The 23,352-nt window shown below is 48.5% G+C and overlaps 1 protein-coding gene across 1 annotated transcript in view; it reads right to left on the bottom strand.

Moving 5' to 3' along the window:
- The window catches only part of LOC124474586 (zinc finger protein GLI2-like), a 48,493-nt gene that overhangs the window by 4,130 nt on the left and 21,011 nt on the right, over positions 1-23,352 (bottom strand). The window contains exons 3-12 of the mRNA XM_047030890.1: positions 18,952-19,057; positions 14,347-14,549; positions 11,895-12,080; positions 7,554-7,755; positions 7,136-7,331; positions 6,253-6,363; positions 5,008-5,148; positions 3,091-3,240; positions 2,501-2,665; positions 1,358-1,639 (exon numbers count right to left, since the gene is read on the bottom strand). Coding sequence (XP_046886846.1) covers positions 1,358-1,639; positions 2,501-2,665; positions 3,091-3,240; positions 5,008-5,148; positions 6,253-6,363; positions 7,136-7,331; positions 7,554-7,755; positions 11,895-12,080; positions 14,347-14,549; positions 18,952-19,057 — 1,742 coding nt within the window. The remainder of the gene's footprint in view (positions 1-1,357; positions 1,640-2,500; positions 2,666-3,090; positions 3,241-5,007; positions 5,149-6,252; positions 6,364-7,135; positions 7,332-7,553; positions 7,756-11,894; positions 12,081-14,346; positions 14,550-18,951; positions 19,058-23,352) is intronic.

Raw genomic sequence — 23,352 nt, 5'->3', positions numbered from 1 at the left:
AACAGCAACAACAAAACGACAGGATGTAAATCATGAAGCTTTTGAATCCCCCTTAACTGTAATAGTAAATAATGAGGGCCGGGGAGCCTCAGATTGTGGCTCTCGTAGTCTGTCTGTGAATTGAAAATGGGTGTGATGAAAGCATGCTGGAGTGCATGAGGCCTGCACACTGGGCCTCTCATCTGGGGTTGTTAAGCTTGTTGGGGTCCTCTTTGAACAACACCTCCGTGAGTACAACATGTCATGTCGGGGGACTGCCCCCCCCCCCCCACCCCCCACCCCAACAATGCCTGACACAGATTTGTGTGCATATCTTGCATCTTTTTCCCACCTCAGGTTGGTTGCAGAGTTCCCTCAGGGTGCTTGTCAAAGCTCGCCTGGCTAAGTGGCTGAGAATTTATGATCTATCATGGCAGCATTCCTATTAATCATGTATGTTCGTGTCTGGCGAATTGACACAAGAAACAACTGACAAATAAGGTGAGCTGTCTCTTTGAATCAGACCGATTTCCCCGGCCTACCCAGGGACACAAATGTATTCAGGCCCGTTGAGAGCTTAAAAGCTGTCTTAATCACGGCTTGATCATTGCCGCTATTTGTTCAGAACAGAAAAACAGTCCCAATGTTTGAATATTAATCTAGCATTGGCTTTTATCATTGGCAGGGTTAGATTTATGTTAGATCTGCCTGCCACTGTGGAATTGGGCTGGATAATCAGGAAGGGGGGGGGGGGGGGGGGGGGGGGGTCCTTTAAAGTGGGGGGTGGGGTGAAGGCTGGCAGCATTGCTTCATGTTACACAATGGCCAATGCATGGGAAACAATGTCAAACTTGAAGGGCCCATCGCTATCGGCATACAGTGTCCGACTGGGACAGACACATCGCCAATGTTAGTGTGTAACCAAGCATTTCAAATGAACCTCCAGGACCTTGTAGTGCACAACACGCCAAATACAATGGAGACGTTTACAGACAGGACCTCATTGTCCACTCTCTGTACTTTGGTCACGTGGTGAGATGGTGGGATGAGGACAGTCGTTTGTAATGAGGGGATGTGATGATCAACTGAAGCTGGGCTCACCTTAGTAATGTCTGTCCTTAAGGAATGTTTGAAGGGGAGAAAGATGGATACATTCGAGCAGCAAGCAGAGATTGTTAAAAAGAGGGAGATTATTAGATTTAGGGGATTGTTAGATAAGATTTGCATGCTATTGTTAGTGTGATATTAGATTGAAGAAAAAACAGAATGTAAAGACCCAGGTTCAGGAAAAGTACACCCCCAGATAGTGACAGTAACCCAGCGAAGAGCTATTGTCAGGGTTGTTCACATCCATCGAGCAGTTCACAGATTCATTTACCACAGAGTTTTCAGTCTTGATGGACTTGACGTGCAGGTAGTCCTCCATGCCTCTGGAGTTGCTGTTGGCCTCCAGCTTCTCCTCCACGCCCCTGCTGCTGGGTTTAGAGCCTGCGTCGTTCTCGCCGTTCTCCCGGGGGTTCTGCGGCCGGGGCGGGAGGTCTCCGCGCTGCTTCTTGGTGACGTGGGCCTCGGGCCCGTGGACGGTCTTCACGTGCTTCCTGAGAGAGCTGGGGTCTGTATAGCGCTTGGTGCAGCCAGGGATTTTACACACATAGGGTTTCTGTGAAAGAGATCAACTTTAGCCTGTTGGTATTGTATCGCTAACAGTCAAATATATGACTCTGAATTAGAGTCTCACTCCCTCCTACTTACTCAGATTAGCTGTGACTTGATGTCGGTGTAAACATGCAATTAGAGATATAAATTATGCATGTAGAACAGTGACATGCTGGTTTTACCAACAGCCTCAGTATGATTCATGGGCGCTGGTAATAAAGTTGGAGTTACTAGTGGATCTATGGGATGTTGTGATCCCAATCTCCCATCCTCTCTCCCACCCCTGATGGATTGTCGGGGGGTTGAAATGGTTCCAGGTTTCATTCTGTATTCATGATCTGCAGGTGGTCCTTCTCCATGGGGATAGGCTTGATTCGCACTAATGCATTGTGGGCTTGCAGTGCTCATTAGTTCCGCACCTCATTATTTACTCACACTAACGCGTAGACACACGCGGGCATGCCCACACACGCACACACGCGCACACTTACACAAATACTTGCACACAAGTGAGCGCGCGCACGAACACGCACACACGTGCACATACACACACACAGCCCTGGATAATAGGGCGGGGAGGAGCGTCCAAGAACAATCACCATACATGATAGGAGAAAGCCTGAACAGATCTATTTAAATCCGAACAGGGCCAGACAGGCAGTGGCATATTCACAACACATTAAGCACTTTTTACTTTCCTAATGCTTAAGGTAGTGCTTAAGTCAGAAAATATAGTACTCTGTTTCCTTCAAGGAGGTCTAAGAGAATTTCTAATGGAGTCTATAAGGGAGTCTGTCTGAAGTGAAGGCAGTGAGGGGCCGGAGAGAGAGGGGCGGGGTGTGTGGGGGCTTGTGAACGCTGGTACCTCGTTGGAGTGTGTACGGTTCTGGTGCTTGGCGCGGTCTGAGGCGTTGGAGAAGGCTTTGTTGCATCCCTCATGCTCGCACACGTAGGGCTTCTCTCCCGTATGGGAGCGCAGGTGCGTCTTCAGGTTCTCCAGTCTGGAGTAGGCCTTTGAGCATCCCTCAAACTGGAACGGAGAGAAACGCACCCAACAACAAGCAGTCAAAACAACTGGGGTGTGAGGATATCATGCACTTTTACATGAAGATCTTCTTTACTTTCCCTCTTATTGACATTTTGATGTCAATAATTTGACATAACTCTCAATGCATGTATTGCACGACTATTTACGACAGTATTGTTGTCTTTATCCTCAACAGCATACAGTACAAACTCTTGTTTGAAAGGAAGGAATGCTTGCAAAACAGCATTTATACTGTTCGAAAGTCATCCTTGACTGCAGCTTCACAGATTTATAAACGTCCTGAGTGGCTTCGTACGTGTTTGTGCTTGTGAGGGAGACAGAGTTTGTACACGTGTAGGTGTATGGTATGGAATGTTTACGAAGGTGAATACCCGGCGGGGTGCAGAGTCTGCCTAGGAGTTACTCACAGTGCACTTGTGTGGCTTCTCCCCAGTGTGCCTGCGCATGTGAACCACCAGCATGTACTGAGCCTTGAAGGGCTTCTGCTCCCGAGAGCACTCGCTCCAGCGGCACACAAACTCCTTCTTCTCTCCGTGGATGTGGTCGTTATTGATGTGCTGCAGACACAGACACACACACACACATACGGAGAAGGTTCATTACCGCTTGAGCTCACCAACCCTATTGGATTCATAAACACTGTTTTGTATCATGGATATTTATCTTTAGCATCGGAGTCGTATCTGACCTGACCAGAATACACTCCACTGCCTGATTTCTAAGTATGTCGACTTCACACAGATGTTATTCCCTTTTGTTGAATGTGATTCTGTGTTGTGTTAAGAAGAACATAAAAACAGGTGAGAAAAAAAGGGGATTTCAAGAAGGCACTTTGTGACAGTGCCTCCATTTGCTTATCAAAGACCATTTTTAGGGGTGTCATCAATCAAAGTTTGCAGTTTACCTTGCGTTTGTCAGACATGAAAAAAGCAGGGTGATTGTGGTTTTGGGTATGCACAAATTAAGGCCCGCTTGAAGGAGTCACCGGCGTTTGATAGATGAGATCCCTGTTTTTTCTCGAGAAGGATTCTCTGACTGGAGAATTAAGCTCCAATCAATCGTCCGTCAAATGCCCCACTTCGCTCTGTTTGTATATGTATGGGATGTAACACTTTAATTTGCCGGAATTGCTCTCTTACACATTGGAAACCCCTCTCCAAGATTGATGTGGTGTCTCTCTGGCCAAGCCTGGGGTGGATGAGTTTGGACAGGTATAGTGCACTTGAAAGCATTCCCTCATAGGCTGTAGTGTTTGAGTGCACAGAACCACTCAGTGGTTAAGTGTGGTGGGATCACCCAAACACCATAGTTTCCTTGGATCCCTTAATGACAACGTTTTTAGAAATGTCCCAAATCCTTGTGGGTACCGGGGCCACAGGCTCAGCTTTCCATCCATCCAGCTGTGCTGAAGCCAGTGCATTTACGCAGCCACAGTTGGTGACAAGGGCCATCATTGTGGTAAAGTGCAGCCTATTCCTCAGGCCACAGAGCCTGGGCGAGTTGTTGGTTTAATGTCCAGGGGTGGATCATTTAGCCCTGGACACATGCTGGTGGGCGAACATGCGCTCTCAAACAAGCGTCTCTTTGTCTCCAACCCAAACCATCCCGGCCTATCATTAGGAGAGATCTCTGAGAGCAACTAAACATTCAGCGGGGTGTAATTTAGTGCAAATCCTCCTGAGCCCCTGTGACTCAGAGAAACAATGAGCAGAGATAATGGGGGGAGGCTGTGCTCTGAGCTGCTTCTGTAACAGTGCCCCCCGGACACGGAACACTGCTTAATTCTCTCTCTGCCTCACTGGCGGCCCGGTATGTCCCAAATCCATCAAAGCCCCTACAGGCTGGGATGGACAGTTACAGAAGGTTCAAGAAGCTAAACGACAACATCTTACAGAAGCTAAATAATAGTTTATTCGGGAGCCAAACTGACTTTGTCTGATGGGACTTTGGGACCGGCCAAGGGAGGACATTTAAAGTTCCTGGGGAGGGGGGGGAGCTTTCTGCCAGGCCTTTCTGGGGTCAAAGGTCATGTGGTTCATACAGACCGGGGGTCAATGAGCCTGGCTGTGACACAGCTGCACTGGTAGACTCAGCTATCAACACACAGTCATTAGCTACCTGCCTCTGGCCTTGTGCTAATCTCTGCTAGAAGTAATACAGACTCATTTTCAGTTGCTCTGGGTTTAAAGTAGAACAATGGAGTAGGGTACGATTATTCTCTTATTTGCCACAAGGCCAGTGCTAAGCAGGTGGCAGACTAAATCATAGGAAGGTAGCACATATACCACACACACACACACACACAAACCCAGTGCCCTTCTTACATGGACCAGCTGGTCTTGAGTGTCGTACTCCTTGCAGCAGCCGTCCCAGTGGCAGTTGGTCTCGTACACCATCTCAGGTTCCTGCTTACATTCATCCTTGTCCAGATCCTCCTTCAGGTCCAGCATCCCACCCAGATGGTCCTGTGTGGAGGCAAGACAGCATCAGACACTCCTCCACAGCAGGACGCAACTCATTAGCCATCTACTGTCTTTACTGTCAATCTGCCTGCTTCTTTTTTTCTTTCTTTCATCAATTTTTTTTTAAAACTAACTTTAAACCCCACAATCTTCTCCCCTCCCCACCTCACATTTTCCTGCACTTCCTCCAATTCATCTTGAGTTGCTCAAGCCCCTTTCCGCTCCTAAAAGGTTCAAAGTGCTCCTACGTGTCGCTGTGTGCTTTCTTAAATATCCCCGCGTTTTCAACACAGATTAATTTGGGTGAAGGTGGTGGCGGTGGATTAAAGACAGCGTTAGCTTTGCTCTCCGCCAGGAGGGGGGGAGGGAGGGGGGTAGGAAGGTCACACGCTGAGGCTGTCTGGCTGGAGGGACCGTTCCCGGGCTGTCCTCCCGGCTCTCCCAGCGCAGTGCCGAGCTTCTACACACGCCGCCACGGCGCACCACACCCCCAACCTGCTGACTGCAGCATGTTTATCTCTGCCTCGCGTGCTATCTTCATCAATTCTACTGGCCCCAAGACGACTGTGGGCTTTGCCATCCTCATGCATCACGCCCAAACCTGCCTCGGAATCGGAGAGGAGGCGCAAATTTGTCAAAAGAAAAGAGAATGAGCCCGGCGAAGGAAAAAAAGAAAGAAAGAGAGGGAAGAAGAGGGGGGGGGGCTTCAGATGACAATAACAGCCGGCCGATATTTCATGAAAATGAAGTGCTCTGGCACAGTTTACAGTGGCCAGGGAAGGAGGGAGCAAACAAATGGATGCAAAGCTCTTATCACATGGAGTTTTTCTCGGCGCCCGAGGAGGGAAGCGGGTCAGGGAACTGGGCTTCCCAGGGGTCTGTGCCACGCCATTGATCAGGACCCAGTGTTCAGAGGGAGAAGATGAATCCATCAGAGATAAGCTTCGGCAGAGCACTGCAGGGGCTGACGTTTAACCTGAGCTCCGCCTCTTTGAAGGCTTCCGTCACATCCCTCCAATCAGAACGTCATTATCTGTCCCATCCATCTCCTGAGTAGGACTGTCCCCAGTAGCTGAAGTGGACTGAAGAAAAAGCCGAGCCTCTTACCGGTGAACAGGGGGACAGTGACCTCGCCACCTCCGTCTCCATCTTCACCTTTGACCTTTTAGTGATCATGGGATTGACTGTGCTGCTGACTGCCGAGTCTCCATTAGGATTCTGGGAAGAATAGGAGAGGTAGAGGTGGACCGGAGAGGAGGTGAGGGGAGAGGAGAGAAGACGTGAGGTGAGCGCGTGTTAACGGTGTACCCTGTGTATTCTCAGTATGTCACGTGCCTGTGACAGTAAAACCTCTTTTTTCAAAGGTGACCCACCGAGGAGACTAAACAGTCTAGCTGTTTCTCTGATGAATGGATGTACATGGAAACATCTAGAGAGTGAGCTCAGTCCTGCAAACCTCATGCGACTCCTGGAGGGAGATGAGAGGACGCTCCGATGGAACGAGGGCCCTTGATAGGCTGCAGAGCCACGAGACACTGTTGTGCTGACTTGGCCAATGTGTGTGGGTAGAACCGCGCAATAATAATGCTGACTGTGATTGCCCTGAACCACGACAATGTGCTTTTGATCAGGGCAGGAGGATTCGGCCTGTCTTCAATGCTGTGTTTATGACACACGAAGCCTGCAGCCTGGGTTGCCACTATGTGGGTTGTGGGAATGAGGAATGAGGAGGTCTACATTAAAGCTGTCTTTACCCAGACAAAGTTTAGATTCAGTAGGACATCTAAGTGAATGGAATGATCACAAATGCACAGGCAGGACGGCCACAAACCTCAGCTTTTGTACACAGAACACGATAAAGGGGGAGAGCTGTACAGCCATCACTACTACTTTAAAACCAAATCTGAGTACAGACAAAGAAAATGATTACCTATGGGACATACTTCAAGTCCCTCCCCACAGCGTTGTTAGTTATTGGGCGGGGCCTTACCTTGGCCTGGATGTCGTTGTGGTGGACTGAGGGGGGCAGGGAGGTGAGACCTAAAGTGGCGTGCTGGCGGCTGGAGAAGGTGGGCGAAGGCTGGATGAGGGGAGGGGTGTGACCGAAGGCACTCAGCCCCCTCTGCTGGGACAGCAGCTGCTGGTAGGCCATGGGGTTGATGGGGTGGGGGAACGGGAAGGAGGGGCTGCCAACCACACAAGAGCATATTAACAGGTCATGAATTATATCCCACAAACTGTAGTACCATTTTTACATCATCTTGTGTTGGAAGTTGGCTATTTACTGTATCAAGTGTATAAAATCCTCACCAAGAAACATGCGGAACAAGAAAAGTTGTACTTTTTCTTTTAAACCAGCCCAGAAGCTAAAGTCCTATCTAAGTGGGTGTGTTTGTCTGGAGTGGTACCTGATGCCCCCTACAGACAGGTGTCCATAGGAACTGGAGGCAGCAGAGCTGGAGCGGGAGTTGTTGATGTAGGCCACCAGGGAGTTGGGCGACGTGCGGATCATGGTCTGCAGGTCGATGCTGGCGTCGGACAGGGGAGAGATGGACAAAGCTCTCTTCCTGCTCAGTCTGGGGGTGAGTCTGGGGCTGGCGAAGCGCGACACTGTGGAACACAAATCAGCACCCAGGCATGTCAACGAACACGTCCAACTTTTTTTTCTCTCTCATTTGGACATACTCTGTCCACAGTCCATCTCCCTCGCCCCTGGATCCTGAACGAGTCTGATGAATGCATTCAACTCCTGATGCTGTCTTTCTCCCCTTCCTCCCAAACCCTCTCTCCAGCCTGGTGAAGGGCCTCTCCCTAAGGGGGGCACCCACTTACCGCACGGGATTATGAATGTTTGCAACTTAAGAAAGAGTAATTCCATCCAGCCCAAATCTATTGAGTCACTCTTGAGCTGCATCATTGTGTCATTTTCGCATCCTGCCCAGCGGCGTGCTATTTCGGGAGCGGCAGACCTGGCGGAACGCTGCTCCTGCCTGCCGGGAGCCGGTGATTGATGTTCACACAGCCTCCCTGCGACAGTCACGCCCACAGGAAATAGAACAGGCCTATCAATAAGTGCTCAAGATTGATTCACAGCTAATACAGTAAACAATTTGTATGAGGTGATGGAAACTGGGACTGGCAGGATGATATTGTGCAGTAAAATATCAGCTCATCCTTCCTGGAGTTGGTGGGCATGGTGGAGTGAAGTCCTGCCTACATTAGAAGAAAAAAACGTTCTTACTTTTATCTGAGGAACTTCATTTTAATGTACCCTACTAACACACATTTCCAGTGCATATAACTTAGAATTTGTTTGACGACACATCCAAAACATACAGCATCTGACAAGGTGGGTGGAGGTAAGGCAAACCTTGCACACACATTCTGGATTTGTTAACACATCGTGGCCTCATTTAGATGCAGACTCAGAACGATCAATCTTTTCCAGAATAATCCTAAGTAATTACTCTGATAAACATCTTAGTGTCGGGCTCACTCTTCACTTTGGCAAACGAGGCCAATTTAGAGGAATTGATTTCGACAATGAGGAAATGTATGCAGAATGTTCAGATCGATCTCACGTTCCTGGTCCTTCATGCAAATGTGCCGGCACTTTATTTAATAGTCTCAAACCTGGTGTGAAATATAACAGTGATCATCTACGTCGACACAGATCGGATGATTCTGAATCCGTGAAACATCCGGAGGAAGTTGAGGCGATGCTACTGATTTGGACCAGAGCAGTCCTTTTACAGTCTGACCTACCCCACCAGTACAGATACACGCTTGTAAAAAGGTCTGTGCGTTAGACGTGTAGGTCTATACTAATGAAGTTTGATGCTCTATCTAAACGCAACTGGTGGTTAAAAGTCTGTTTCTCTGTGGCAGCTGGCCCTCTGCCCTGACTGGACTCTTACTGACTGTTGTGTCAGCAGAAGGAGCAGTCAGCCAGTTGCTGTGGGCCCAACAGGTGCTCCACATTAGCTGTGGTGTTGGTGGAGCCGGAGCAGTCGTAAACCCCTCAGCAGTTTGGCATTGGGACCAGTGTGGTCATTACACAAGGCACTGGCAACCGGACGTCCATTACGGCTAACAGCTCAGTCATGGGTGTGTGTGTGTGTGTGTGCGTGCTTCCAACAGCAGAAACTCAATCTCTTAGTCGTTGAACAACTAGAAAGTGGCCTGGTGTTCTTGCTCTACTGGGTTTAACTATATTTTGAAGCTCTTTTCATGACAGTTACGTATGTCTGTCAGATGATTCTTTGCTGGGAGTATTTCTCTTCGGTGGAGTCCCATTTGACATATGTTCTCAATCTCGCTACTCTGAGACTTCCTGTTGGGACACAGACAAACTTTGGATGATGCAACAAACATGTCTAAAACTTGACAACCCGCCACGGGTTCTGTCTGCTGTGAGACTTACAGAGACATTCCCCAAGAGCTGCTAAAGACATTGTGCATGAGAGACGGGGGACGGGGGACGGGGCAGAGGATGTGTAATTTAGGTAGTTAACCAGCCGCTAAGTCAAGGTCTTCCTGGTGGAAAAGCCATGGGTGAATTTAGTCGGTATTTGCATTGCATTAACAGCCTGGTTTGAGTGAGTAGGGAAGAGCCGTTCAGGAATGGCAGCCTGATTTATCTGTGTTACTCTGCTCACCTCTGGGGAGATGTGTTTATTAATGTGCCACTTCCCTTGATAAATGAGGAAATGGAAAAGCCCAGGCTGCCGTTCGCCCAGCCTCCTGGTCTCCCCCTGTGATTTATGTCAGCAGCCAGCCCCAGCCTAGCCCAGCCCAGCTCTCCTCCGCTCGCCTCCTGAGGGGTGAGGATGTGTGTGTGTGTGGTGGGGGGGGGGGGAGACCCCCTTCCCGCTGGTCCTAAGAGGCTGTGTCATTGGGCTTTTCACGGCCCTCCACGGCCAGGCCTCCTGGGCCGTGTTTACAGTCATTGTGTTTGGTCCACGGCAGGATTTTTTCACCTGCCGTCCACACCACAGTCCAGAGTGACTGTCACTGCTGGGACTGTGTCTAACTGTGCTAAAGCGCCTCTGTCACACACAGTTCCTTCTTCTGGTGAACATTTCTTTTCTCTGGAACAAATCCTGGAATCTACATTTCCCTGAGACAAAAGCCAGTGAGTGCACGCTGTTGTGTTGGGGCTGTGGAGAGCCGTGGGCCTGTGTAGTGTATGTCACTGTTGGGGAGTGAAGTTATGACAGGTTTTATATGCCTAATCTGATGCCTTTGGCAGCTTGCCGCCTCTGGAGCAAGCAGGGGCTTGGCTCAGACACCACAACACTGCAGCTCATTCACAAGCTCAGTCTGGGGCCTGGAGGACAACACTTACTGGCCCCTCAGACATTTAGCGCTAACCAACGCTAACGCAGGCATAGCTGTACACTTTATGGCCACAGGTGAGATCTCTCCAGTCCCCTGAGAACTGCTAGTCAGATTTAGTCTTCAGCTTCTCTGTGTCTTTCTGTGTGCGTGTCGAGAGGAACGACGACTCACCATGAATGCCAGGGACCTCGTGACGGCGTGCGGACAGAGGATAGAACCTTTTCCTCGTTTGTCTGTGGGCTGATTGGGGGTTGCTAAGCTACCTGCCAGAGGATGGAGGAGTGTGGTGCGACACAGAGGCTGTGCCGCAGGGCCGTGCAAGTGGTACCGGCTCCATGCACCTCCTGGTCATCGCTCTGGCTTTGTGCCTCATATCGTGATGAATGGGGGAGATCCACCTGCTGTCTGATAACTGAGTGAGAATCAATCTACCATTATCTCCCCAGAACGCCTCCTATGACAGAGTCCTTAACGACTGTCAGGGCCTGTGTGTAAATGCCACTCAGTGAAGGGATGGAGAGCTACTGCACAGATAAAACTACAGGCTTCTGCTGTTTAAGTCAAGAGCACGAAAAACAGCGAGATAAAAAAGTAGGCCTTGTCGAGAGAAGGTCAGCTTCTAGTAAGGCTATCCGTCATATGAAGACGTAGGACGGTGCTCTAAACAGGCTCTTTCATAAAGGTACAGTAGGCGTTGATGTCAATTTATCGCGTTGGCGAAAGCAGCGTCGGTTTTTTGAAGGCATGTTGTATTACAAAGGCTCTGATAGATGATGACACGGCCCTGAGATTCACTGTAACACAATCCCTTTACTAGGATTAGTCTCCCTCCCAGACATAGCTGCCCTTTTAAGGTGACAGAGGAAGTGGAGGATGAAAGCAGGCAACCATTACATTAAATATACCTCTGTCACCCCCCCCCCCCCCCCCCCCCCCCCCCCCCCCCTCCGACGCCCATCCCACCCAACCCCTAAGTGAACTGTCTCAGCACGGCATAATGTCACCTAAGTACATCGGTCTTGTTGTTTATGAAGAACACTGGCAGAGACTTGGAAGGAAGAAATAAAACAGAAGAAGGGCAAGTCTTAGCACACACGGCCGTGACCTGAATCCACCTCTTTCCATTCAAGTCCTTACAAAATGATTTGTCAAAAAAAAATAAAAACACACACAAATTGTTATTATTTGTTTTAGACATTTCACTCTAATTTCATCATTCGCTGCCATCTCGGCAACACAGCGTTCAGGAGACATGTCACTCTTCATAGAACGATTCACAGTGAAACTGAGGTAGTCGCGGGTGTGTGTATTCGATTAATCATCAGTAAAAAGGGACTTTGAAATCCAGTTTGAGCCAGTCTTCCAGTCAAGGGCCTCTTCTCCCCCTCAGCAGCCCCAGAGTCACTCACCGTCCACGGGGGTGATGTAGTCCGGCAGTTGGGCGGCAGCTGCCACCGCCCCGGCCCCCTGCATGAGCAGCTCTCCGTAGGGGTTCCTATGGGCGGCCATCAGGTGGTAGTAGTCCGCCGGATTGGCTCCTGGAGGGGGAGGGGGCAGGCCGAACAGGCCGCGCTCTTTCAAGTGTTCATGGGCCACTGCAGGGAGAGGAAGGAAGGAGGGATGAAGGGAGAATAAGTGAGAAAGCAGGGAGGGTGAGGAGGAGGAGGGGGGGCTGTGGGGGGGAATTCCAGCCAGTCTCGCCACATGCTGCAGACAGGGTTTGAAAGGGCTGTGCGAGAACGTGACGGCACTGTCCTACAGAGACATTGATGCGGGCGAGAGGGATGGGCGGGCCGGCCAGTGATGTGCAGCGGGGCGTGTCAGTGCCCCTGCAGATAAAGGGAGGGAGAGAGAGAGAGAGAGACAGAGAGAGAGAGAGAGAGAGAGAGAGAGAGAGACAGACAGAGGGAGAGAGAAAGAGAGAGACAGACAGAGGGAGAGAGAGAGAGAGAGAAAGGGACAAGGAGACAGAGAGGGGGCCTCCACATTCCTGCATTTCCTCTGCCTCATAAACAAAGTAGTGGGGCTGCTTGGCTATCTCTTTCATTCTTGCCGCTTCTCTCTCTCTCTCTCTCTCTCTCTCTCTCTCTCTCTCTCTCTCTCTGTCTGTCACCTTTTTCAGTTGTCTCTCCTTCCCTTCCTCTACCTGTCTGAAAACATGTCCTGGTGCCGTATGCACTGTGGACGAGCCCTGGAGTCCCGCAGTAACAACCCTGCTACTGTGTTAACATCTGCACCTAGTAAACCACATTTAAAAGTGTCAGGAGCAATAAGAGTGAGACATGAATTTGTTTGACATGGCCTGCCGCCCTCAGAAAAGACCCGCCTGTCCGCCAGCCTTCCAACTCCATCTGCTCTGCTCGGAAATCTGGGAGGGAACGTCCGCTCTGGGTTCAGTTTTTGGGGCGAGCGGATAAAGATTCCTGTCCTGTCTCCCCTCTGCTCTCCTCCCTCTGTGTCACCTCTACTAGAGTAAAGTGATCCTTCAGACACCATTAGACGGTTTGGGCCTAAAAGAGAACAGGCGTGTGCTTGTGTTGACTTTAAAGGAGAAACAGGCTATTTTCTCTCTGTCCTCTCTTAGATCACATGACCACTTAAAAGTGTTCATTTTGTGTTTTGGGTCAAAAGAATGCCAACAGTAGATAAAGGCCAGAACCTTTCTCAAAATAAAACGTTTCTTATTCAAATTAAATCAAACTTTGATGGAGAGATAAAGTGTCGAGAGGAAACAAAAGGAGGAGTTCCACTACAGAGGCCTGTGGTCCTGAGGTTTCTCAGAACTGATGTCATGTGACATGATGTAGAACATGTAGAATTCCTGAACAGGGAAGGAACAGCTGAATGAGCTTGTAAGGTAGAGTGATAGTGTGATATTTGTGTGAAGGCCAGTATGAAGAAAAGTTGTTTCCCCAAAAATCCCCCAAATATTATATCCAGAATGGATACATTCATGTATAAATTCACTCTGATATAAAGCACACTATATATCTCAAATTTATACTTTCATGTGTAAAATCACTGATGAAAAGTTCTCTCCTTCCAAAACTAAATAACTCAAAAAAAAAAAAAAAAAAAAACCCAAACTGCAACCAACTTATCCTGTCTCAAATGCTGTGTGCTGGAAAGGGTCACCTGAAAACTTAAACGCAAACTACCTATCACTTCAAAACTCAAGGCCTGCTCCAGAACCTATTAGCATTCCCTCTCACGGAAAATAGCCTCCATCTTTTCTCTTTCACCTAACTCTATCACGGCCAGATCTCTTAAAAGCACAGGCACATTACTGTTGACAGACTGTAAAAGGTGATTTATTTCCCATTCAGACTCCTCGCCTCAACCCGTTATTGTAATTCAGCTCCGACTAAATAGATGTCATCACGGCAGGGGGGCACATTTGAGGGGAATTTCTTTGGGCCCTCGGTTTTCTCTGATCAATTTCTGTGGTTTTGGGATGAAACCTGAGATAATCAAACACCTGAGCCTGGAGGCTGTGGTTTCCCACAGAGTAATCAACCTAAGCGATTGTGGAGTCTATTTGTGTCTCTGTCGGGATTGTTTACCACCAATCGAAACATCTGAAAACACTAAAAAAACAATTGCCTCACATGCAGGTATGTTAACGACTAGAGTACTCCCAAGTGCACGCAATTCTCCACTGAGCCATGCAGTCTCATTTCGTAGAAGCTCCACAAGGGACCTGCAATTTGGGGGAGGCACTGACGCCGCTCCGGGGCGAATCAAAACGTTGACTCAGGGACGTGACATGTGGTGATGGCGGCAGGCAGGGGGGCGAGGTGGGAGTGGGTGGTTCAGGCAGCCTGGCCTGGGAGAGGGGGTATCCGGGGTGCAGCCACTCACGGTCTGCAGGGCTGAGGCCGCGCGCCGCCGAGATCATGGAGAGGGTGGGGCTGCTGTGCATGGAGCGCAGGTAGTGCTCCATGTGGGGGTTGACGTAGGGGTGCGGCGGGCTGAACGGAGACTCCCCAGTGGGGCCGGCGTGAGGCGACAGGCGGATCAGGGAGATGTCGGAGATGACGGGGCTGCCTGCTAACCCTGTATGACTGGGGAGAGAGAGAGAGAGAGAGAGAGAGAGAGAGAGAGAGAGAGACAGAGAGAGAGAGAGAGAGAGAGAGAGAGAAACAGAGAGAGAAACAGAGAGAGAAACAGAGAGAGACAGAGAGAGAGAGAAACAGTCCAGTTTAATGACACAGCCTAAAAGACGAGGCTCCAAAAAACATATAAATAAACATTGTTTTCATCCTTTTTAAGAAGTTACAAAACACATAAATGAGGTTTAGATCTACAACTTAAGTACAAAAAAAGTTCCATTGTGTCAGATTAACACTAAAAACACAACAAAAAAAAACCTTATTGCAGTTGTGAAAAAACATTAGACTGCCTGCAGCTTGCACGTTCTAAGATTTAGGGCAGTACACTCATTCCTGCTGACACGGCGGTGCAGAGCAAGGCCGGTTGGCACACACACCTGAGAATGTAGAGAAGACTCTGCAGGCGAGTGTATCAGGTCTGAGCCTGAAGTAATTAATCAGTGAATCTGATATGCTCTGTCTCCCATTCTGTGTATACAGACAGAGATGAAAATGAGCTCACGTCTAATACCATTCCTGTCTCTATCTGCCTTTGATCTGGGGTGGAGTTCTCTGGTGAAACTGAGGTTCTCTGTTGTGACGAGGTCATTCACACACACACAAACACACACACACACATCACAAAGACATGCAAGTATGCAACCAGACAGCATATCCCTCAGGCAATACCTGCTGTCTCATTACTGGTTTACTCTAGCTTACCTCATCCCAGAACATACATACTCCAGTAACCCAAGCTACCATTTTCCCTCTGGGTCACACAGAGGATAAATAGTTCAGGTCTTAGCCAGATATTAGTCAGTCAACCTTCTGTGCAAAAGCTGAACTGACACCAGCTCTGAGGTGAGCTGGCTCAAACCGGCTCCTTGTCATTGTTCCTTCAGCCCCAGACAGAGAGGGTTCCTTAAAGCTGCCCAGAGCGTGGGGGAGATGAGGGCTGACCCACTGAGGAGCTAGCTGCTGTACAGAAGCTCTCCTCACTAGCTGCCCAGGGTCTGTCAGTGAGAGGTGGGCTTCTGTGCCAAACACCAGAGCTGTTCCGACACTGACAGACAGGAGATCAGAGGATACCAGATGGCTCTGGACACCCCAGTCACACCTGGAAGATCTGACACCCCGGAATCTTCCACCTGAACATCCAGTTTGATATCAGCTTAAAGGGGAAGCCGGATGGAAGGAAAATTGTTTTATGGTTTTGTCCAAGATTCATAAAATATTTATTGTGGTTTGCTTGCAATAGAATGATCTAACTGATGCTGTGGGGCTGAACGTGTTTGCAGATTTTGTTCTGATCCAGATAAACCTACATTTCTCATTTTTCTTCACTTTCCTTGCAGGGCAGTCTGGTCTGGACCCAAGTTCCGTAAGTATAAGGCCCTCCAGACTTAAAGTACAGTCCCTAGTCTGTGATTCTGGCCTTGTTTTAATTGTTGACAAATCCCCAGAGATAAAGGAACCATTCAAGATTAAAACACCTTGAGATGTGCTTACTGAGGTCTTGAAATGTAAAATTCACTCCAATCATGAGTTCATTTGATCAAATACACTGAACTGCTCTCAAAAATATGATCCCATGCATTTTTCTCTTTTAGCCAGCAGGTACATAGCATGGGCGGGAAATTTACCCAAACAAACCCCTTTATGAGCTTTAGAGATCTGAATCAGTGATTCTGAACACCTAAATAAATAATGGCCGATATTCAAATGTGAGAGTTCTGTCTGTGAAATGGGGTTTCATTACTATGCATGTCTCTGGGTGCACAGGGAGAGTCTGTGGAGCGTATCGCTGCCTGGCGCCAGGGCCGGAGGGCCTCTCACCTCAGTTGTCCTGCTGGTCAAACCCCCCCCCCCCCCCAGCCCAACCCCCCCCTTCTCTTCAGGTTGTCAGGCAGACCAACCCTGCTGCTACACGGGCTGCGTGTGCGCATGTGGTCATTACACTTTTCTTGGCGCTTCAAAAACAGTCGGAGTGATCTCAAACTATTTCATTGAATTTACACCTCCGCGCAGACATTACCTTATTTTCAAACATCTCCCGTGTTGATGCAGTGTTTTTATGGCTCGTCTGGATTGGAGCTGCATTTTACAAGATAATTATAATGAGGTGTACTGTAAATTAAACAACCCCTGTCTCATGGTATAATTGCTGATGACAGCATGGACAAACATGGCCTGTTTGAGGTCCATATTGTTACCTGGTTCCTTGTCGGTGTTTGTGTTCTGTATGTATATGGGTATTCATGTGCAATGTGTGTGTGCAAGTGTGTGTCTGTCTCTCCACTGAGCTGCTCCACGACACTAGAGATGAATTACAGTGTGACAAAGTCTCGTCTGTACCTCTGGGCTAGTGCTCTGATTGAGATAAATCACACCATCCCGGACTGGGCTGGAATAAACTCCTGCTGTAGGTTTACAGACCTGCAACATGATATGGATGGTTCAAGCTCAAACTTAACAGGCAATACTTTTACACTCCCCTCGATGCAGACAGAGAGAAAGAAAGACATGACCTACATACAAACAAACGGCTCGTTGCTCTAGTCTGCTAAAACTAGGTCTGGTCAGACTGCTGTAGGTGTAACAAAATTCCTTATTGACTGCTGTACAACTGTTGTTATAGAGTTGAGAGGGGTTTCATTACGTTTTACTGTTGAAGAAAAACTGACCAGCGTTGGTCTTTGGGCATATGGATTTCACAAGTACAGTGTGTGGGTGGCAGACATCTCTGAACAAAACAAAATGATCTTAATAAAAGGTTATTATTACTGTCTTTAGACATGACCAATACTGTTGGACAGAGCTGGAGTTTGAAGAATGAGCTACTGATTGCCCCGAGGCTGTTTCCCCCTTTGTTTCTAATGTGGCGACAACAAAAACAACAGTACTCTCTCCATCTCAGGAATGGGATGTCCTTTATGCACATCCCATCAAGCTGTAGTTGTATTTATCAACAGGTCCTTAAATGTGATGAATGATTGATTACTCCAAAGCCAGGTGGAAGCTGGCAGGAAGTTCAGGGAGAGTCTGTTGAGGACAAGGAGAGCCTGTGCATCCTCTACGTGTGGCTTCAACCAGCCTGCTCTCCCGCTCAGAAACATCCTCAGATGAGAGACTGATGAACCCGGCCCCACAGGTCTGCTGCTGGAGACTTTGGCTCTTTGTCGTGGGTTTCTGACATTCGCTGCCGGTGCGCAAGCTGTCCTCCGTACAGCAGGAACGGGAACAGACCCTGGAGGAGGCGAGCGTTCCTCTGCCGCTCCTACAGCATGACAGCTTTGACAAAATAACCAGCCCCCTCATTACGTTATATGCAAACAATGATAAAGGGGATTGTATGGAGATGTCATGTTAGACAATCAAGGAGGGAACCTCTGACACACCGCCACGAGTCTATAATAAAGTGCCTGGGCCCTCGACAAATGACACCACACTTAATTTGCTGTGCAATGTTCCTGTAATTAGATGAATTTGGCGCAGGCAGAGGAAACGACAGCTAGATCAAGGTCTTGATGAATTAGGGGTCCACTGTCAAGATCAAATCACATTAATCAAGGTGGCCGAGTCCACAGACAGATTTTTTCTCCCCCTGCTTCCCCGGTCCCTGTGATGAATAGCCCTGCTTTTGCCAGGCACCCAGTATGTATCACCATCAAATCTGTGAATTTAAATGTAAGAGCACTATTTCAAGAATTATATTGACTTTTTTACTATCCTTGTTTTAAGATAAAGGTAACTTTATCAGAGAAAACTTTAACAGGGGAAGAAAAAAATCTTAAGTGTCCTATGAGCCCTACTATAACCTAGTGCTGGGGCTTACTACCAAGTGAACCACACAGTAACCTGAAAGTTGAATTAACCAGGCAGACGCCACATGGGTGACTTCTGTGGGCTGTGTGTGGTTTAATGATTGTGTTAGCTTGGGGCAATGAGCTCAGCACCACACATATTAGTTTCTCTACAGCACATTAATGAACGTAAAGGGCTGTTGTAGGTTGTAGGGGGAGAGGCTGCACTGTACTAATGGCAGCTGTGATGGATCCAGCTCTGTAGTGCACTGCTAATTGAAAGAGGATGCATACTGGCATCAGGCCTCAGGTTTGATCTGAGCCAAAAAAGCAAAGCTGTCTCCCATAATAAGCTAGGAAACGAGCGACAAGACGGGAAATGCTAACATTCTTTTAAAACTGACTTTGGACAGTCGCTTTATCCAACTTGTTTCATCTGCCTTTGATATTGAGCTGCTTTTAGCCTGGGCCCCTTGAAAAACACAGTGTTGATACATCCTTGTCAGTCCATTTCAGACTGTAATGTTATCATAGGCTAAGAGGGGAGCATGGTTTTTGGGAAGACTTACCCGTGTATGGCGTGTAGGCTGTGAGGATCGTAGTGGTACCTGCCTTCATGGTGGCGCATGTCAATGGGGATCGGCGTGTGGAACGTTGGGAATATGTGGTGAGGAGCTGCACAACAGAAAAAGAAGAGAGAGAGAGAGAGAGAGAGAGAGAGAGAGAGAGAGAGAGAGAGAGGAGAGAGAGACTTAAAAAAGGGACTGGCTTTCAGAAAAATAAATTTCAAAGGCAAAAGGCCTACGATAAAGCAACATGAATTTCAGAGCAAGCTGAGCAGTTTCGTGTAAAATATTGGCACTATCACACAAGAGAAGTGGAATAAATAAATAATCAAAGTCATCCTAAGAAATCCTACATCTTGAACATAAAAGATATCCAACTGGGCTTTTGACAAAGACCTGCAGCTAGACAGTCTTTGAACTAGGCAAGATGATGGACCGTATGAAGGGAAACTGCAGCCCCAACGCAAACTGGAGCTGACAGCATTGGGAGAAGCCTTCGTCTTCTGGCCTTCTTCCTGTCCAAACAGCCCGTCCCTTCTTTCCTCAGGCACCGTGAACAGTACTGCAGACAACACCACAGGGCTTCAACCGTCCTTGTTCATACGTTCATTCATTAGCTCATTCATTCATTTTCTCTCTCTTCAAATGTAAACAGGCAACAAAAGAACATTCCGAAAATGGCCCAGAAAGATTTAGTCATGATGATAATAATTAAATTTGACTTTAACGTGATTTGGGGAAATCATTGTCGGGCTCCAATTAAACTCTACAAAGCAAATCCTTTCTGTTGTTTTTTCTTGCTGTGCTGTAACTACAACCCTGTGTACCAAATGTGTTTACATAAGGTGAAGGCTTTGTGGTGAGAGTTTCTTTGTTATGCTTTGTATCTGCTATAAAATGTATTTTTTTCTTTTAATTGGATTTTTCTTGGCTGAAGACCTTACCTTAAACATAAGAACTTCATTAATTGTTGTGATAACAAGAGAGCTCAGCTGATGTTTACAGGAAATACTTTATACTGCCAAATAAATATATATTTTGGAGTCTTAAAAGTTTTTTTTACAGAGTTTTGTTTCTCATTAAGATTTTTGGAAGTTACACAGCCTTTTAAAACGTTTGGAAACATTCCATGAGAACACTACCTCCCTTTCAATGCGCTCCTTATCAAAGTGTTTTTTTTACCAATGGGGAACATTTCCATTCATTAATGTCTGACCCCCTAATTGTAAACCAGTATGACATGTTTCTGCTGCTGCTGAGATGAGAGGAGAGAAACAGGGGAGTGGAGAGGGGAGAAGAGGAGAGAAGAGGGGAGGAGCGGGGAAGAGGAGACTTGTGCAGGACAGGAAGAGTAGAGAGAAAGGGTGGGCCAGGCCAGCTGATCTCTGGATCCTATTAAAATTCTTTGGGCATCACTCGCACCAGCGGGAGTCAGGGGTGACCTGGGAGCATGGAGCGGAGGGGTCAGGGCCACGGATCATTATCTGTACCTGCCATGCACAGGAGGGGCCTCCCGGGGCCTGAGCCCAGGCCTCCAGCCCCAGCATGGGGACAAAGCCAGTGTGAGTCAGCATTCCAAGGCCATTCCTCTCACTCTGCTCCTGACAACATGATGGACAGGCTTGTCCCAGAGGCCAGGAAGTGGCCCCACTCCAGTTGGTCTGCTCTGCACAATGCCTCAGAGCCTGATTTAAGAGGGCTTATTTCAGGGCAAACGTTTAGTCTCAAGATGGCCGACGCTTTCACGTTGGCCCTCGCTTTATTTTGTTTAGAGAGAACCAAAAGTGCTCTGCCTCTTGTGAATACAATACACTGAGAAAAGTAAACATAGAGTACTGTCTACTTTTGCACTCCAGGACGTCATAGTGGTGTGTGTTAAGCGAGGATGAGGTTTCCTATCACTGAAGGATGACTGTGTCGTCCCAGAATGTAGACACACTGTAGCTCAGAGAGAAGCAGCCTTCTAGACAGGCCTGTGTTTAAAGCTTAGCGTGACTTCAAGTCATATTTCTCCTTTCGAGTGTTTGTCACGGAAAAAGCCCCGCAGGGCTGTATTTAATTGATCAAAAACACCATAAAGCACACCTGATGTTCAAACTCCAGCAGCACAACAATAATGTCCTACAGCTGTTTCTAACCAAACATGGATATACCTTCGTAAATCTTTCCCTAACTCGGCACACAACAATGCGTTTACTGTAGTCCTGTGTCGTGTAAGTCTTATCTAACCAAGCTGACTACTCACTGCTGTGTTGTGTTCTTCCTGTGTTGGAATGGGCTGACAATTTCCACCGAAGGTGTAGTCACCAGTATAATAGCCCAGAATGAGTGTGCAGAGTGGTGGAGTGGGTTCGACCAGCCAAGCAGGGACATTCAAAGTGTGGCCCAACTTAATGGGTTTGGGGGCTGGCAGAGGGGGGTGGGGGTGAGGGGGGTAAATGGGGGCTCCAGACAAAGAGGTAGCCAGATCTAGGTCACCAAAACATGACGAGGTGGACCGGCTCACGTCACAATGGGATCGCACCCTCAACGGATGGCTGTGGACAAGCACAAGCCACGCTGGTCTGTTCAGAGCAGTTCGGAAGCCCACCGGCATCTTGCATATTTACACAGGTTAGAGGCTAATTCAGGCCCTCGCTTCCATGCCTGGTCTTACATTTCTCCACAAAAGGTCTCTCCACTCGAGGAGATGGCTGTGGAGACTCTCCCCTCCCCCCATGAGAGGCTGTAGGCAGCAAGCACCATCATTGTCTCCTGTGTGTCTCTGGCCAGTCAGCACTGTGTTGTACTGCGGGGACCGGGAGAGGAGGTTGGGGGTGGTTTTGGGGTAGTGTTGAGTTGACCAGGCAAGCTTATTCTATCACCCAGACAGCTCCATTGTTCACACGCCACAGGAAGAACAAAAGGCGAGCGCTCTGGAGAGTTCAAGAGGCGCGTTTACCTGATTTACTGGGCCCAATCCCCCCAGGGCACGGCACTGTTGGGTTTAGGCCCTCACATCTATTAGTCTTAGGGTGATAACATTTGTTTTCACATCTGGGAGAACACCGCAGCAGGCCCACGCGCTTTTTCATAGTCACCCCCCCCGCCCCCTCCTCCAAACCCAACCCCCCCCCCCCCCCCCCGTACATGCAGACACACAGGATTCTCCAGACCGCACTGACCGAGCCGTCTGTCGGAAAACAAGGGAAAGCCAAGGTCCAACGGACTTCATCGCTAACTCTTTGGTGTGAGCAGAAGGCTGGTGAACAACTTTTGTGCAGTTTGTATATTTGTGCACCTGTGTTTCATTACACATCATTGATGGGAGGTGAAACCCTTTCCAACCCCTCTGTCTTTCACCGAAAGGTATTGATGCAAGTAGCACCAATGCTACTGTAATGGCGTGCTTAGCAGGGAGTAAATATCTCAGTTTTTCTCCAAGTGCAGACATGTGGATCTGTACCCAGATGATGGTCTTATCGCCTCCATCTCAGCAGAGAGGTATGCATAAATCCTCCTTGTGTCCTGACCAAACTGAGCACTGGTCTGGAGGTGACTTGAGACTTCTCTCTCTCTGAGAAAGTAACGGCAGTAATGAAACCCTGAGAGGCAAGGCCTCCGTGGTGAAATTAAAAAGTGTGTCTGTCTTCTCGCAGAATGACGGGGGAAATTACAGTCAGACAGGAAATTCCAGCAGAATAAGCTGGCAGCAATCCTAACTACACACAACTTCTACACACACACACACACACATGCACACACACAGACGGCCCCACTCTGAAATGCATACTGGGTAATGATGTCGGTGGCGAGGTACACTTCGGACAGCTTTAGCCTTATTAATAGCTATGCGTCTGACCCTGCCCAGCCCAGCCGGCCTGCCCAGCATGCCCTCGCTCAGCCCAGCCCCCGGCTGTGAGAGCAGCCCCATACTGTGCAGACGTGGGCCCTGACAGAGGCAGAGGGGTGTGGAGGGTGGGGTGGAGAGAGAGGGGGGTGGTTATCAGCCTCTGTCAGATGGACTGGGGCCACCTCCTAATAACCTCCATGCATCACGGTGCTGAAGGTGAGCGTGGGGGCGTGTGGCTGGCATTAACAAACAGAGCTGGGGTGCTGATGGGGGCCTCCTCTTAACACCCCCCCTCCCTCCCCCTCCCCCAACACACACACACATGGAACACAACACGCACACGCCAGCCCCCCACACACGACAAGCGCCGTGTTGTTAGCATGCTGTTTGTGTAATTTAGGTACTTAAGACGGCAAGGGTCTCAAAGACTGATTACACCACGCAGTAATCACCCACCTCCACCGTGTCCTGATTTATCACTCCCTCGCTTAATAGCACTGCTTAACACACAGGTTTGTCGAGATTAAGTAATTACCTTAAACCAGAAGTTTATTATCTTTAAGACTGCCCAG

Source organism: Hypomesus transpacificus, chromosome 12 (assembly GCF_021917145.1).
Source record: "Hypomesus transpacificus isolate Combined female chromosome 12, fHypTra1, whole genome shotgun sequence".
Classification (NCBI taxonomy): Eukaryota; Metazoa; Chordata; class Actinopteri; order Osmeriformes; family Osmeridae; genus Hypomesus; species Hypomesus transpacificus.
Note: the sequence above shows the minus strand (reverse complement) of the source record. Positions and strands in the feature narration are given on the sequence as shown.